Here is a 17240-nt window from a genome sequence, read left to right on the forward strand (position 1 = left end):
TCCCTGGTGTTACACTGACTGTGAATATTGTATACTGAATCCATGAGAGCTTTTTGACGCTAAACATTTAGACTATGTATTATGCCTCCACAGGTCACCAAACCTCATTGATACCTAGTCTTCTACAAACTACCAATTCCCTACGGTATCAGCATCAGCATGCCCCTATTAGCTACCAACCAGACTCTCTACTCGATAACCCTTGCTCTAATTATCACGGTCTACACCATGACACTTATCACTACCAATAAGACATTGCCATCTATGACACCCACCACTTCATCTAGTTCGACTACCGAGTCCCTCCCTAACCCGACAGACGCTATAAATCACCTATCATACAAACCATGTCCAACTACAGATAGAAATTCACGCCTCAGAGCGAGACTAGCCAAAATATATGGGCCTCTTACTATGTCGCTAAACATATCCTATGCTTCAGGACCTCTAGCATTCCCCTGGCCCATTTGCACAGTTCCAATCCTACTATAAAAAGCTCATTAAAGCATAGCAAACCTAAAACACCATACACACCCTTGCCTCCCACTCTCAACTCCACGAGCCCCCAGATAAAAGGCACCTTAATCAACTCTAGATCGCTGGTAGCACATGCTAGTGATGTAGCCAATCTGATCCTGAAAGAGGATCTAGACTTTCTCGCCATTACCGAGACATGGCTACACCCTGCTGCAGGCCCTATGATCATGCTAGCAGTCCCCGATGGGTTCTCCATTCTAAGACAGGACAGACAGAATGCCAGAGGAGGAGGTATTGCTTTTATTTACAAACACGGTCTTGACATTAGACTGGCCACCCAGTCCAACCTCCAGTCATGCGAAACACTCTCAGTTAAAGTTCCCCTAACTAACGACCAAACCTTAAACGTCCGCCTGATATACCGTCCGCCAGGACCACCTGGAACCTTTGTGGATGACATTAACTCCATCCTAACCAATAACCTTAAAGGCCCCTCACAAGTACTTCTTCTTGGAAACTTAGACATGGGCTTCAATGACCATTCAGACCAGCTTGCCACAACCGTAGCTAACACCTATCAGAACTTGAATTTACCCAATGAAGTAACATTGCCACCCATGAGAAAGGCAGGATTCTTGATTGGGTGGCAGACCATAACTGCCAGGCCAACATCCTATCCATCTCTCCTTTAGCTTGGACGGACCACCACCTAGTGTCCTTCTTGCTCTTGCAACAAACCTCCACCCACTACGGCCCTTAGGGCTCCTCCCACATTAACCAGAAACAAAAAAAACATTACAATGGATAGGCTCCTACCGATCCTAAACCCTACTCTCAATTCTCTCCATGATAACTCTGACCCTGAGAGCTTGGTTGAAGAATATAATAAAATCATGATGACCTCCTTGAATCAGATTGCCCCTGCGAAACTAAGACCAAGTAAGCAGAAAACTCATCTGAATAACTGGTTTACACCACTCCTAAAAAATCTACGACATCAAAAAAGAAAATGCGAGGCCACATGGATTAAACATCCATCTGAAGCTAATAAACTGAAGCTTACTAAACTGTCCTCCCTGTACAAAAAAGAAATTTGCCTTGCAAAACGAACATCCTTTGACACACGCATATCTAATGCCAAATCTAACATAAAGGAACTGTTCACCATTCTCAAAGAAGTAGAGACTCCAATAGCACCACCTGACACTTGCATAAAAGATAAAAAATGGTGTGAGAATATTCAATTCGCCTTAACTAATAAAATAGCCACTCTACAAAATAAAATCTCATGCAAACAAATTGGATTACATTAGCCCTTTGCCTCCAACACTACTGGTAAAGCCAGTAGAGATGAATCCAGGTAATTTAACTTCACCAAGGTCTCTATCATTGAAATGGAAAGAATAATTCTATCCCTCAAACCCTCGAACTGTCAGGGGGACTTATGCCCGGCATGACTTATCAAAGACGCGGCCCGTGATCTATCGCCATTCATCACCAAACTCATTAATGCGTCCTTCACCACTGGCATTATTCCCACCAACCTGAAACAGTCGTGGGTACTCCCACTTCTAAAAAAAACTACTCTCGACCCATCTATACCTAACAATTATAGGCCCATCACTATGTTGCCTTTTCTTCTAAAAATTCTGGACAAGGTAGCATATATCCAAATTCAAAAACACCTGGAACAACATCATTTACTAGGAGCTAGACAATCAGGCTTCCGCCCCCAGCATGGCACCGAAACTGTCCTCATAGATTTGAAGACTCAAATCGATGAGCTCAAAGATACAGGGAAATCAGCACTACTACTCCTCCTAGATCTCTCAGCTGCCTTCGATCAAGTCGACCATTCCATCCTATGTAACCATCTAAATACAGCAGCACACTTCTCCGATCAAGCCATCACCTGGATTAGATCCTTCTTAAATTACAGAACAATGAGGGTCTTCTCACCGCTAGCTGCCGCTGACCCCATACCCATCACCTGCGGCATGCCTCAGGGATCTTGTCTCGCCAACACTCTACAACATTTTCACTAAGCCCCTTTTCGATGATCTGGATCATCTCGGTATCACCTACACTAACTATGCAGATGATGCCCAGATCCTCCTCCCGCTTTCCGGGGATTATGAAAAGGATTTGGCCTTGGTGAATAGAGTATATATCATCATCCAGGCATGGATGGCCACTCGTGGTCTATGCCTGAATGATGATAAAACTGAACTCATCATCCTGGGCACCCAATCCACCCTAAAAAAACTAGGTCCCAAATACTCATCATTCACAATCAATGGTAACATCATAAAAGTAGAGCACGAGGTTAAAACACTCGGCTTCTACCTCGACTCTCACCTATCATTCACTAAACAGGTCAACTCCCTGGCATCCTCCACAGCCTACACGTGCAAATTGATACGCACTGGTAAACCATTCCTCTCAGATAGTAGTTGCATTACTCTAGCCAGAGCCCTCATCCTTTCACGCCAAGACTACTGTAATGCCCTCTACTTAGGATCACCCAAAGCCCTCATCAAAAGAATCCAAATCCTTCAAAATAACACTCTGAGAGCAGCCCTAGGCATGTCCCGTAGAGACCATATTTCCGAGATCAGTCGACAGAATAACTGGCTCCCAACTTACGACAAAGTCCTCCTAAAAACTCTATCATTGACTCACAAATCTCTCAATAATGCCGCACCCAATTACTTAGCAGAGAGCTTTCACAAGCAGACATCTACTAGACCAATAAGACTTGCCAATAAAGACTGTCTTGTCATACCCAGCTTTAAACGATCTACAATTGGTGGCAACAGTTTCCGGTGAAAGAGTCCAAATTATGGAACACTCTGCCTCCTAGCCTAAGAGTGAACCAAACCTACCACAAATTTAGAAAATCCGCTGGCGGTAATCCGCCAGCGGTATTAGTGTGAAATGTACCCATTGAGCCCAATGGGGAATGGGGCATTCCCGAATGGGCTCAATGGGGATTTCCAAATCCGCCAAACCTGTGGTCCGGCGCTAATAGCGCTGGTTGGTTTGGCGGTAGGGCAGATAGCGCCAGCGCTATTAGGGCCGGCGTTACCGCCCAACTCGTGATGAGGCCCAATGAGTCCCAACAGTTCCACACTAGGGCTGTTACCATTTCCTAGGAGTATTCGAGCAGTCCCATAGCCCCCAATCTAGAGGGGCATGTAGAGTCACTATTGTGAGCCTGTGCATATGCCAAAATCTCTCCCCACCTCCGGAAGAAGGCCTGAAGCTTATTTTCTGAGAAGTAAACCACCTTTTCAGATGCCAGTATTGCCCACATACATGTTCACCAGCCTGCATGAGGGCTGAAATTCAAGAGCAAGTAATCCAAAAAAACGAAGAACAAAAGCTCTGCTTTCGAAAGGCAACACAAGGAAAACCGCGACCACCGTTTCTTCAGGCATGTATAGCACTCCACTACAAGATCAACCCCATGGATATGTGGGATCTTGATGTAATTCAGGAAAATATAGGGGCAATTGTACAGTTTGAGTATGCTAGAGGCAGCAGGAGTAAGTCTGAGACCTAACAACACTCACTTGTTAGTTGACAAAACGGCAAAGCTACCTGCTTCCAAGTGATGGCAACGAGAAGGCTTGGAACTTCACAGATGGAAATTGTTCTCGCAATAAAAACTATGGTAAAAGCTAGCCTAAAGCTCTTCCACCATACCAACAATTCATCCTCCTTCTCCACTCCAAGGTATGGTATATTATAAGAAGCCAGCTGTTCTGTTGGAAATAGGTATAAGGCGTGCATGGGATATACGGGACAGGGGTGGGTGGAGAGGAGTTGGGTACTTTTGGGGGACCTGGTGGCTTGAGAGCTGCACATAAGGAACACAAACACTGATCTCATATTCTTCCCTTTTCATTCTTTTGGCTTAATGTTCCCAAGAGTGAGTAATGTGAAGGAGACCAACAGCTAGAAATGCATTAATTATTCCAGTAAATGACTTGCTAAATGTTGCTTCTATGCTTCCTCTCCACAGAAAGCTGCTAAAGCAGACAGCTCACTTTCCTACGTACGGCTGGAGTTCAACAACATTCAACTGGGGGACTCCCCAAGGCAGGAGCTGTCTGTCGACCAACCCATCGAGTACAACTACACAGCCAGCTTTGAATGCTCTGCAGATGGCCCGGTTTCTCTGGACGACATCGCCTACAAGCCTGTCATGTGTAAGTGAGAAGTGCGCAGCAGAACGCAGCGCGCCTGATTGTAACATAAGCATTCGGGCCTGCGAAGAGGCTCACGCTGGAACCGCTTCACGTATCTGTTGAGTCAGTTCACAGCAGGCGTTTCTGCTGAACATTGTAGCAGGGATAGGGCGTTCTGCCGTCTGACATTAGGTGGTGTCATTTTCTAAAGCAACCAGTCCGTGTTTCTCTGTGTATCTATCATGTGCACGCTATGACTAGAGGATCTCCAGCTTTCATTTTTTTCCTTAGGCATATTTAAATATTTTAAAGGGGTACAGCTGCATCCTACTAACACATAGGAGCGTAAATGAAGACGTTGAAAACAGGCGTAACTGTTTTACTCCTTTCTTAATGTTGCCATTCACGCTTTGGGGAATTTTCATTGTTTTTGAAGGGGGAAGGCAGGGCTGAACATTACGTTTCCACCTCCCTTATAACCTACACCTTCAAAAACAACCTGGTTTTATGCCAGCATTACATTTTCATGCTGGCATAAACGCAATGATTTCCTCTGGAATACACCGGATTCCAAAGAAAATCTTTGTGTTTATGCCAGCATGCCATGTGTACATGGCAGGTAGCGTTTACTCTATTTGCATTGCAGGCTCTTTAAACTTCTCTTTTGTAATCTGCAGTGCAAATGACGAAAATTGCCTGAGAGTACGTGTTTGCACGTAAGTGTATAAGCGCCCCCTCCGGGCAATTTACATCCGGGGAGCAAGATTAGCTCCATAGTGGGAAATGCCAGCGGTAATAAAACAGTCACAAGGACATCTGCAGTTGGGCAGAGCGGTACATGAAGGTGTAAGAGCAAGGCATAATGTTGTTATGCCTTCATGTACCTCTCCATGCCAGTTCCACCTGCTGTCAAGGAGGAGAAGGGTCACGAAGCAGATTTAACATCTCCGCCAAGCTTTCCTTGATGAAAGTGCAATTATTTTTACGCCTGCATGAGACTTTCATGCAGTCTCAAAACAAATGGATTCCTATGGCACCAACTCCATTTAGCACCTGCCAAAAGCAGCTGTGTTACGGATGAATGTATTTCAAAATGTTGCACGCAGAGCGTAATTTGCAGGCAGCATTAACATTTTGAACAAAAAGGAGTAAAAGTTAGGAGAAAAGATGATTTCGCCTTGTTTTACTTAGCGCCGACACCCTCAGTGGGGTGGCACGGTGGCCCCCATGCTGCTCCCAATAACCCCCCCCCCAGCTCTCATTCCACATTCCGACTCTCACTCGTTCCCAACTACCCTCCTCCCAAAGTAACCCAACCCCAGTCCACCAAAGACCAGTAGGATGAGTGGGAGAAAAAATTGCCACAGCAAACTTTATTACACATAAAGTCAGGAGTTAGCTTACAGGTGTTCCGTTCACGCTCAGGATTTTCTACTCTGAGAGCAAGCAACTTTCCCCCCCCCACCCCCTCGGGTCCTTGGGGGACCCGACGCGGGCGCCCAGTCCCTTCCTCAGCAGTCCCTCTCTACCCTTTGGCCATTTCTTTCTTTTGCAATTTTTCTTTTCAATTTCTTTCCCCAACGCTATTTAAGTGCAATTCTTTGTTTCGTGCTTTACCTTCTTCCATTGTTCATTTCCGATTAGGTTCCGTCTAAAGGATGTGTTCCGGCCTCCTTTCCCCTTCTTGCTCCCTTTTCCCTGGGTTCCCTCTTCCCCATTTTCCCGGGTTGGCTTATTAATCCTAGTTCTTTCTCTCCCCAAACGGGTCTTCCTCCAGCCCATCCTGCCAGGGAGCCCCTCTCCCCCTTTCAGCCAAGACCCCGATCAGCCCTGACTCTCCCCGCCGCCTTCGTTGTCCCATCCCCTCCGGCCCCCATTGCGCCCTCCTGATCTAGAGAGCCCCATCCATCACGCGCATACCTATCCCCCAGAGCCCCAACGTCCTTCTCATCCCCCTCCTCTTCCCCTGCCTCACCCCAGGCCCCTAGCCCCCGCACTCCCAGGCCCCCCCCCTGGTTTCTTTTGATCTCCTTAAGCTGCGAATCCCAAAGGGCCCCCTTCTCTTGAGCCCCACCTATCATCCCCCAATCTCCCAGGGGCCCCCCTTCCCCTCAGTTACCAACGTACTTGCCGGAGCCCCGTTTACAGTGCCAACTTTTCAATTCACCCCCCCCCCCCCTTGCTGACTTCATTGTTGCTTTGCCATTTTCAATTTCCAAAGATGCACTTCCCATTTCCCCCACCCACTTTTGGAGTTGGAAAGGTCTTCCAAACCCCCCTAACCCTCCCCATTAATGTGGGCCTCCCCTGAGTCTAATACTCCTGGGCGCCGTTCTTAATAAACTGATGGCTGTGCAGTTCCCCTTGTGGTATCCGCCAGTACTTTCTAACGGGAACACCAGGTAACATCCGCTGGGCTTGTCTGCAAGAGACCGGTCGCTGCGACCGGTGTCACCGCCACGTCTCACAGCGGGCCACCGGCCGCAGTGAGTTCCCCCTCATGCACCTGGTCGCCTTAGTACCCTAGTCCCCAGTTGTCCTAGCCACCCGCTCCTTCTCCACACCATTCATTCCAACCGTAACAGACGCGCTGGCCCTCCGGCAATAACCGGTGGCGTGATGATGCCGAATGAGGTCTTCCCTTGACCGTTCCGTTCCCTTAACGGGGGCCCCCCCCAGCCATGGTTAGGGAGGGAGCGTTTCGGACCCTTTAAAGGCCTTCTATCGTTGACCAAGCCCAATCAGAGCCGACTCTTGCCCGCCCCCCCCGAATGGCCTCCGCCGGCAACGCATATGCAGCCCATTCCTTCCAGGGCATCTTTGAAGTTGTACACCATCACCCTTACCCCCACTTCTGATAAGTGGACTTTGTCATTGGCAAAACAACCCGGAGTTTTCAAACTGATCAAGGCGTGCTTGACCCAACCGAAGCCCCTGCTGATCAGGAATTTTCCTAGTTTCATATTCAATTTCCGCCTGGATTCCTCGATGCCCCCCTGGGAATATGCCCCCCTCCAAGTCTGCCTGGGTATGATCTCCGACCATGCCAATGTCGTGCCCCGGAAACTGTTTCCAATTTGGGTGAGGCCGGCCCTCATCCCCGCCAGCAGCCCTCTTCGCCCCCTGTCCACTAGGTCATTACCCCCCAAGTGTATCACTATTATGTCCGGGCGTCCGTGACGTCGTCTGCAACCATCCAGCACCCCCCACACATCATCCCATCTCATCCCCCCTTTGTATGCCCAGTATACTTGGGTCCGCGCGAAACCCATATGCGTGTCTTGATATTCCTTCTCCGCGCCCCTTGCTGCTCGGGCCACGAATGAGTGGCCGATAACCCACACCGACCTGCAATCTGTGGAGAGATAATGTTCCGGGTTGGTAAATGTCGCGTCCCCATGTCGCCCCTGGCTCCCAAGGCTTCCCCCCCCTACCCCCTACGATGCGACCCCACCTATAAACCTTCCGGCCTTATGTAAAGTTTGTACTTGTCGGATTGCCACCTCCCAATCCTCTTTATGCTCTCTTCCCCCAGTCCCTCATGAAATGCTGTTGTCGCTGCCCCTATTCGAAAAGAGTGAGGCGTGTAGTGCCCGCTGATACCCCTGATGCCGGCGAGAGCCAAAGCCATTACCTTCCTAAATTGAAATTGCGTGAGGGGGGAGCCGTCCTCGTGTATGAACAAGTATCCCTGGCCCCCATTCCTGGCCCCCAAGAATGCCCCCATGGTCATGACCGGGCAGTAATCCGCCACCCCCAAACACCCCAGCACCAGGCTCCTTCCGGTGCCCCGCTGGTCGGTTTTAGAACTCCTTATCATCACCCTCAGTGCTCCCTCTGATATGCTTATGTCACCCCTACGTAGAGCCCTGAATTCCCGATCATGCTTGGAGCGGGCGATCAATTCACTGAGGCGTAAGGCTCCAAAGAAGGCCAAAGTGAAGCATGCTTTGAAAAGAACGCACTCATATGGGGAGAAACATACGAAATTGACTCGAGTGAGCATCTGTTTCAACAGTTCGAAATGGATAGGACGTCTATCGTCCCTGCTCGGGGGTTCCCCCCTGTCCCAACCCCTCAAGGCTGCCCTTACTAAGAAGCCCTTGGTAGGGTCACTGCCGCCTGCTAGCTGGCTGTGGAAGGCGATGGCGCATAAGTGCCCTGCGACCCAAGATTTGGACTCGCGGTTTTCCCTGGCCCATAGTAAGAACTGTTGCACCTTGACTTCCCCGAGATCATTGTTCCAGTCCCCCGTGACTTTTAGAAAGGTCTTAAAATCCCTGCTGTACCTCTCCCTTGACCCTCCCGAAAGTGCCCTGTCCGCTAGTGCCCTCATACCCCTTTCCAGGTCACGAGGCTCCACCACTCGCTGTTGAACGGTACCATGTCCTTGTTTGCCCCTGGATGTGCCTTCCGGAATCGACCCATCTGCGAACGAGAAAGTGCATCCGCAGCAATGTTAAGGACACCTGGAATGTGGCGCGCCCGCAACTCTGTGTTAATTCTGAGCCCAATTCTCACCATGTGGCGCAGCAGGCTCAGGGTGGCTGGACAATGGGCCACCTGTGTATTTATACCCACCACTACCGCCATGTTGTCCGACCATACCGTCAAACGCTTATTTGCTAAACTGCTAGGCCAGAGATGCAAGGCCACTAAAATTGGAAACAATTCAAGTACGTTGATGTTCCTGCACCATCCCTTCCTTGCCCAAACGCTCGGCCAGTCCGCTCTACACCACTGTGTGCCCAGAATTACCCCAAAACCGTGCCTGCCGCTTGCATCGGTGAATAGCTGGAGCTCGTTGCATGTTACCCAGGGGGCCCTCCATAAGCGCACCCCATTGAATTCTGCCAGGAAATTCTTCCACATGAGCAGATCGTCCTTTATACCTGCGCCCAAGCGAATCCTATGCCAACCTTTGGAGGCCCGCCCTGCCGCTGCTGTTAACCGCCTTGCAAACACCCGCCCGGCCGGGATCACCCTCCCTGCAAAATTCAGCCTTCCAATCAGAGACTGTATATCTCTCAAGGATACTCTGTGGCAGCTGAGCACTGTGTCTATGTGTGCAATGCATTCCTCTACCTTCCCCTGGGGCAGCCTGCATAGGCCTTCCGTTGTGTCGATCTCTATCCCCAGGTAGGTCAAACGGGTGCAGGGACCTTCTGTTTTTCCAGTGGCCAATGGAACCCCTAACTCGGCGGCTAGACCGATGAATTTATTCAATAGGGAGCCGCAAATGTCCGTGCCCTTCCCACCAATGAACAGGAAATCGTCCAAATAATGTGTTTTGACTCCCCTGCTTTCTAACACATGCACTGCCCATTCCAAGAATGTGCTAAATGTTTCAAAGTAGGCGCAGGATATGCTGCATCCCATCGGCATACATTTATCCACATAGATCCCCCCCTCAAACTGGAAACCCAACAGGTGCAAACTATCAGGGTGGACCGGGAGCAATCTAAAAGCCGCCTCTATGTCCACTTTGGCCATTAGTGCGCCTCTCCCCAAACTCCTGGCCCCGTCTACCGCCTGGTCAAAGGACGCATATGATACTGCGCATACCTTTTCATCCAGCCAGTCATTCACTGAGTTGCCCTTGGGGTGCGATAAGTTATGTATTAGTCGGAATTTTCCTTGCTCCTTCTTGGGCACCACACCCAGGGGTGACACTATGAGGTTGTCCAAGGGGGGGGACGCGTATGGGCCTGCCACCCTCCCCAAACGAAGCTCTTTCCTTATCTTGTCCCGAACCACCCCGGGGTAGACTTTCACTGACTTGGAGTTATCTGCTGAGCGTGGCATCAAAGGCCCTGCATACGGAATTGGAGAACCCCCAGTGAAACCTTTCAACAAGATGTTCCTCTCCCGCACTGCGGGATAGCGGGCTAACCAAGGCAGGAGTTTTGGTAGTAAGATGGGAGATGGCCCCTTTTGTGCTAGGTCACCCCCGCTCTGGGCAATGAACGACGCTGCCCCCCTTAAAGCGCACTCGCCACCCCCGAATGGGTTACTCCCCTGCCCTCCGCCCCTGGCCGTGCGGCCGCGCACCCCTGTCCTTCCCACCCGTTTACAGTTATTACCATCGTGCTGGGGTCCCCCTGCGCCGGCGTTTAGGTATGCGTGGTGCTCCCTCGAGACAAATGAAACACGAGCTGTGTTACCTTAAAGAGAGATACATTTATTAGTGTATACACATGGCATGATCTGTTGCAATAACAAACAGTATCGGGGCATCTCGAGTATTACATGTTGGGTACACTGCCCTCTTTGTGAGGCCACGTATTCGGGCCCGGTCCCGGAGACCTGCAAAATTTTGCAGCGTGTGTCATGCTGCCACATGTGGAACACTCGTGCCTAAAACGGCAATTGGGCACCCAATTGCAGTGCCCATCATTGAAGTTTCTGCATGGGTGGGCTATGCGCGCCAACCCTTGCGTGCCTACGCCCCCTCTCCCCCCTCTGGAATTTCCTGGCTGTGAGTTTAGCAACCCCCTCCACCCCACTGGCCCTGAGGGGGCCTCGATCTGTTGAAACTCCCTGCGCTCTGCCCTCGAAGTGGATGGCAACGCTTGCTGCACAGCGCGCGTTCCATCGAAAGCTTGCCCTACTATGCTGGATCCCCTTGTGATGAGACTGTCGGCAGAAACCGGCCTTGGATCCAACCAATCCTCCACTAATTTGTGTTCCCATTTCAGCTTGGGGTCGACTTCCATTCTTTTCCTAAACCTCTGATCCCTCAGAAGCCATGCAGTACCCCCCCACTTCCTATGCTCTTCAATTACGCATTGGCTGTAATTGTACAGCGCCGGCCCCTGCTCGGGCTTGGACTGAACTATGATTTGTGCCAGGATTCTAAAGCCTGCCACCCAGTTTTGCAGGTTCTCCTCGGGCCTCACCCTCTTCCTCGCTTTCACCCCCTCCCTGCTCCCACTGGCCTGCAGGGTATCGTAACCTTTGGTTTCGTGCTCTAGTAGTGAAAAGGTGTCTATGAACCTTCCTTTCACAATCTCCTTTTGAACACAGTCCGGTATGTGCCAACATAAGTAATTGTTTTCCGTGATTGCCGGAAGCCCTTCCGCAGCCCTACCCGTGAGGGAGGGAGGCTCTGCCGGGTGTTCGCACTTCGCTGTTCCCCCTGTCCTGCTGTCTTCGCACCGTGCAGCCCCGGGGACAGTGTTTTTTGTCGAGGTCTTCTCCCCGGCTGCCCACACCTTGCTGGGGCCTGTTACCCCTTCCCCCCTAGTTGGCTCCTTCCCTTGCGCCAGAGCATTCCCCCCGCGCAACACATCCATTATAATATCCATTTTTGCTCCCCAGTCCAACTCGCCCTCCAAGGCGCGTCCCTTGGCCGGGGGAGCCCCAAAACGCCTGCTTTGCCCCGCCTCGTCCTGTGCCTCGCCATTGGGGTGAGGGGGTCCCGATCTGTTGAGGCGATCACCCGCCGGAGAAGTTGACGCCTCCCTGTCTCTCCCCTCAGCCACTAAGGCAGTCAAAGCGGCCAAATCCTCCTCCAGCTCTCTCTTCGTCTTTCTTCCCCTGGGGCACCCGCTCATTTTCGCTTGTCTCTTGCGTGAGCCCACTGACTCTCCCAAACCGGAAGAAGACTGAGAGTCGGAGCTGTTATTGGGGGAAGGGGAGATGCTTGCTTGCGTGATAATAGTGTCTCCGGTAGGCTGGGGGGCGCCCATCTTGATCATCGCCGCTTCCCACCCTATAGATTTTGCAAGCACTGCGAATGTGGCCCATGCTTCCGCGTTCATGGTCTGACCCTGTGCTGGCGAAAGGGCTGTCTCCACCTCGACTGTCCCTTCGTCCAATTGTGTGTCGGCGACTATCTCCATATCTGGGCCTTGCGTGTGGAACATGGCGACCTGTGGGAAAATATAATGTTGTCACAACCGGCCTTAAGTACGAGAAAATTCGCCGCCCCTCTAATAACCCGGCTTCCCTTGGCTGCCCCCGTCGCCACCCCGGGCAATGCTTAGTGGCCCCATTACCTTGTGATTACACGACTGTCCCCATCGGCTGCGATGGGCCTGGCTCTGTCGGCCTTCTCCGCCCTATGTGTCCTGGGAGATGGGAGAAACTGCATGAGCTATGGGAAGGCCAACCATTGCATTGCCCCTTTGTTAGACCCTCCCTGTTCGCTTAAGATGATATGCTGCTTATCCCATATATCACCCCTAGCCTAATGTGTTTCGAGCCGCTCAAAGGCGAGGGGTGAAACCAGGGAAAATACTACGACATTCCTCCCACCCGGGCACGGTAGTATGTGAAATAACTATCCTAACCGCCCGACCACCTTTCCGGTAGTACCAGAGGAAGGGGGGTCGGCACTAAGCTACCTTGAGCACATGTCCCCCCCTGCACCCGTCTGCATGTAGCCCTGCGAGGCGCTGCACCGATCCCTCCTGCACACCGCTGCATCCCACAAAGGCCCTGTGAGCCGCTTCACTGGTACCTCGTGCTCCCTGCCTCAACCACTGGTACCTCCTGCACAACGCTGCATCGCACGGACGCCCTGCGAGGCGCCGCACCAGCTCATCCTGCATCCCATTTAACTTGAAACGAAACCCGACCCGGCGCCCACACTGTCTTGCCATTAGCCATGACGCCCCATGGTGCCCTGTACGTGCCACTGTTCACCATGATAAATGTATAACCTCGTGTAGCCACAATACACCTGATAATAAACCAGCAAACCCCACCCCTTCACCTGGAGCACGTAACATATTAACCCCCGCCCGCACTTGGAATAAACTTTAATGAAGACACACCCCATGCCATGCCACTAGTCTCCATTTCCACTTTATAGCTGTTTAAATTTTTTTCTTCCCCCAATTGCAACGCGCCTTCCCCGACACTCTAATCATTAAAGCAACTGACTTCGTGAAACCCACACCACTGGACATATTAGTTAACCCCCAGTGTAGCAAAACCAACGATGCCAACAACAAAACATTTCCCAGCACTTAACACCAGTAAATTGACGACCGCCTGAAGCACCTTCCCCGCCCACGAAGCAGGAAAACCACTATCTTCCAGAAAAAACTCTAAACCGGTGCACCTCAAATATTGCCCACACCCCTGTTCCCCTTTGAGCGCACCCACTGTTAACCCCCCCCCCCGCCTGCGTGCTTCACTGCTTTTCCTGAAACCCCACCTGTTCAAGCAGCTGCTCGATGTCCCCATACCTTGTTTGGCCCCTCCGCCATGTTTCTTGAATTCCCGTGAGTGCTCCGCCATAGCCCACAAGGCAACGGAGCTCCCCGACATCCCTTTGTTGCCCATGCCCATTAAAGGGGGACCCGGGAAAGGTGAGGAGCAATGGGTGAGATCCAAGGGAACAAGGAAAACACACCTGAGAACGAATGCCATGGAGGAAAACCAAACATACCGCCAGGCGCGTTACTTTAGTGGTCCAAAGCCAATGATTATGGGAAGATGCATGTGCGATTCCGTGTAGTATCGCACGATAAATGTTCATCCTTCAGATGTTAAGTAGATGAAACCGTGGTGCAGCGATTCAAGTTCGAGGTTCAATGCACCAGCACATGGGTGACAGGTTGTGAGACAGGGTGTAAATTAAAAGTAAGGACCGTTTTTCGGGTATGGAGAAGTGTACGGGCGACGTTTGTTAAGTAAACCCACGGGCATGCAGGGGGTGGTTCGGTGGATACTTGATGGCTGGGTAACCAAGAGCCTAAACCACACGATGTCAATGCGTTACCCAATTAACTCGTTAAAAGTTAAAAACCCCTGGCCCTGCACCATCGCGAGGTTGCAACTGTCTTGGTCCCGCGTGATCCCTACTTCCCAAAAACCTAACTAAGGGGCAGCACTGCCTTCATGCACTAATGAACAAATCCCCCTTAATACGTTGCAAACCCACCCCTTCCCACCAGAGCGGTCCGAATGAAGCACCCCCCCCCCCATGTTTAAATAACTTTCCTAAACACGACCTGTGGCATGCAACTGCTCTCCTTTGCCCTTTCCTTGTTTGGCCCCTCCGCTGTTTCCGCCAAATCGTAACCCACTATTCCAAACTTCGTGCCATGTCACCTGGCCAATTACTTATTCTAACCAAAACCCACCGCCTATGTGAAACCTGCCGTCGTGCGCAAGCCTCCTATTCCACCCCTCCCCTCCCCCCAACCAAGCAAACACCGTTCGCCAATGTTAGAGGCGACCAATGCACAGCTAGAACCGCAGCCCCGGGGTAGGCCCTGGGGTAGGAGGCCCCACGGTAGACCCTGCATGGTGAACAAATGCCTAACCCCAAAGCACCGAAAACAGCCCAAGGCAATGGTAGTGCAGCCCTGCAACAAAAGAGACGACCCTACGCATGCCACTAAACAACGAACCCTGGAGTTTGGATGGTCGGGCCCACGGATTGCGCCTATGTTGCTCTGTGTCGTTTGCTCCCAAGGAGGGCATGTTGCCCCTGGACTCATAAACCTGAAATGCTCTGTGAATGGGTTCTAAGCAGTGGTTGAGGTGTACGAAAAGAAGTAGTGGAACTATGTCCCTTACTGGCCAGCACTGCTCCCCACAAACCCCCATTGACGCACAATACTAGCCCCAAAACAAGCGCCTGCTGTTTGCTGGAACATCCAGTGCACTAAAGGTTTAGCTTCCTCCTACGACCCTATTTTACCCAAAACCATCCCGTTCCCGCCCAATTCGAACAATGCATAACCACCACACCTCACACCAAGAACTTATAAGCACGACACCCAAACTCGTACGTCTGACCATCTTCGCATCCGGCAACGTGTCTACATGTGCCGTCGCGTCCCGCCGAGGACACTCCGTCGCCCATAAAACATGACGCATATACAGTGCCGGTTTGACAACACCCCCTCTTGGCACCGCAGTAAACAACCATTTAAAGGACTCCATGCCCGACCCCACGCGGTGCGAGTGAGCCATAAGGGAAGCAGTAGTAATATCAGTTTTAATGTTGGCGCTGAGGCTGTTCATAACCAAATACCCCATGTCTCATCACCAACTCCCTTAAGAAACGCCGATCGCCCATGACCAACCTCAGGCGGGGGTTGGACTCGTAGCTCCCACACAGTGATTGGCCTATGGCCTTCGAAGCCAGCACTATCCTTATCAACAGTTAAACCTTCTCATTGGGATAGGCAAATGCCGCAATAAAGCACCCATTGATCGCATGCCTCTGAGGAACCTGCACTTTGCATCAATGTGCGGTGTCCCTCCAACGACCCTTCCTTCCACAACAATGGAACCTCACGTCGCATCTGCGCTCCCATCCTAAGCAACCGTGTTGTTCCCCGCCTTGCACTGCTCCCGAGCATGCGGCTGCAAGGGCGTCCTTCCAACCAGCCCAAACCAGAATCGGAAAAGGAAAATGCAGCCTTGCAACCATACATGCCACATGCAAATCCACTGCGGAATACCTCGCAAGCATCAAATAAACCCGAAACTGCACGATTATTACATTATAAAATTCGTACCTGGCCGTATAAAGAGCGATAGTAGCAGCCAAACCACCACTAACGCCTGACCCCCTTTGTGCCCCGTAAGCGCGCCAAGTTGTCCCCCTTAACCGCTGCCTCCTTGATGCCGTGACCAAAACCGACACCCTCCCACCCCTTCATTCCAAACTCCGCATCGAGCAGTGTGGCTACCATTGCCCATACCCGGTCTGGCCCCTTAGCTGCGCCGCCACCCCCCAAAAATCGGCACATTTGCGACCGTTAATGTGCGGTTACTACTGCCTACGCCCTGCCCTACGTCGGTGGGGACCTGGGAAACTGCACGTTGCATCGTAGGCCCCCTTCTAACAGCATCGCCCGTGCATTGCAGCCGCCCCTACCATCACTTTGACCTGACGCATTGCCCGCCCCACATTCGAAACTTCGTACGATACGACCCTTATCCTAATTACGCTGCCCGCAGTAAACCATTCCCGAATTGACCCTTACCTGAATTCGAATGCACGACCTCGCTTACCCCCCACAGCAGCACGAACCGTCTTCCGGAACAAAGATTCTCCGGCCTCACGAACACTGGAAACTCCACAGGCTCGTAGCGCAGCAGCAACGTAGGAGGGAAGCCGGCAGAGAGAGACCCTGCGTCTCCGACCGGGTGTATTTAAGCCCCCAAACGGGCGCGCGGGTGATGATGTCACCCCACCCCTCCACCCCCTCACCCGGGTGGAGTGATGCCTGGCGCACACCCCCCCCTCACACCCCCTCCGACCCCTCGACGCCACCGTGCCTTGTGAGGCAGTCGTCACTAAGGGTGGGCCCCCGCCGAGGGGCCCTCCTTCGTAGGGCGCGGGAGCCCGTTGTTTCACTTCTACACTACGCTTTTTAAATGTTTGAAAAGTCATGCAAGAGACCTAATAGCACAACATTCCTAACATTGGCGGTAGCATGCATGCAATTAACATTTTGTAAAATGTTTAATTTAAACATTTAAAAAATATTAACAAAGTTCATTTAACTAGAAACCAAACTTTAAATCACACTACAACAGTAATTCATAAGACTATTCCTATTTTTTCATAAATGTGATGTCCATCATCCTTTTGTG

General features: G+C 51.3%; 1 protein-coding gene across 3 annotated transcripts in view; it reads left to right on the forward strand.

The window, feature by feature from the left end:
• The window catches only part of CFAP70 (cilia and flagella associated protein 70), a 1359754-nt gene that overhangs the window by 155353 nt on the left and 1187161 nt on the right, over positions 1 to 17240 (forward strand). For all 3 annotated transcript variants that reach the window (XM_069613256.1, XM_069613257.1, XM_069613258.1), the window contains exon 3: positions 4505 to 4691. In XM_069613256.1, the coding sequence (XP_069469357.1) occupies positions 4505 to 4691 (187 nt within the window). The remainder of the gene's footprint in view (positions 1 to 4504; positions 4692 to 17240) is intronic.

This window comes from Ambystoma mexicanum, chromosome 5p, assembly GCF_040938575.1.
Source record: "Ambystoma mexicanum isolate Mex_15411 chromosome 5p, UKY_AmexF1_1, whole genome shotgun sequence".
NCBI classification, from domain to species: Eukaryota; Metazoa; Chordata; class Amphibia; order Caudata; family Ambystomatidae; genus Ambystoma; species Ambystoma mexicanum.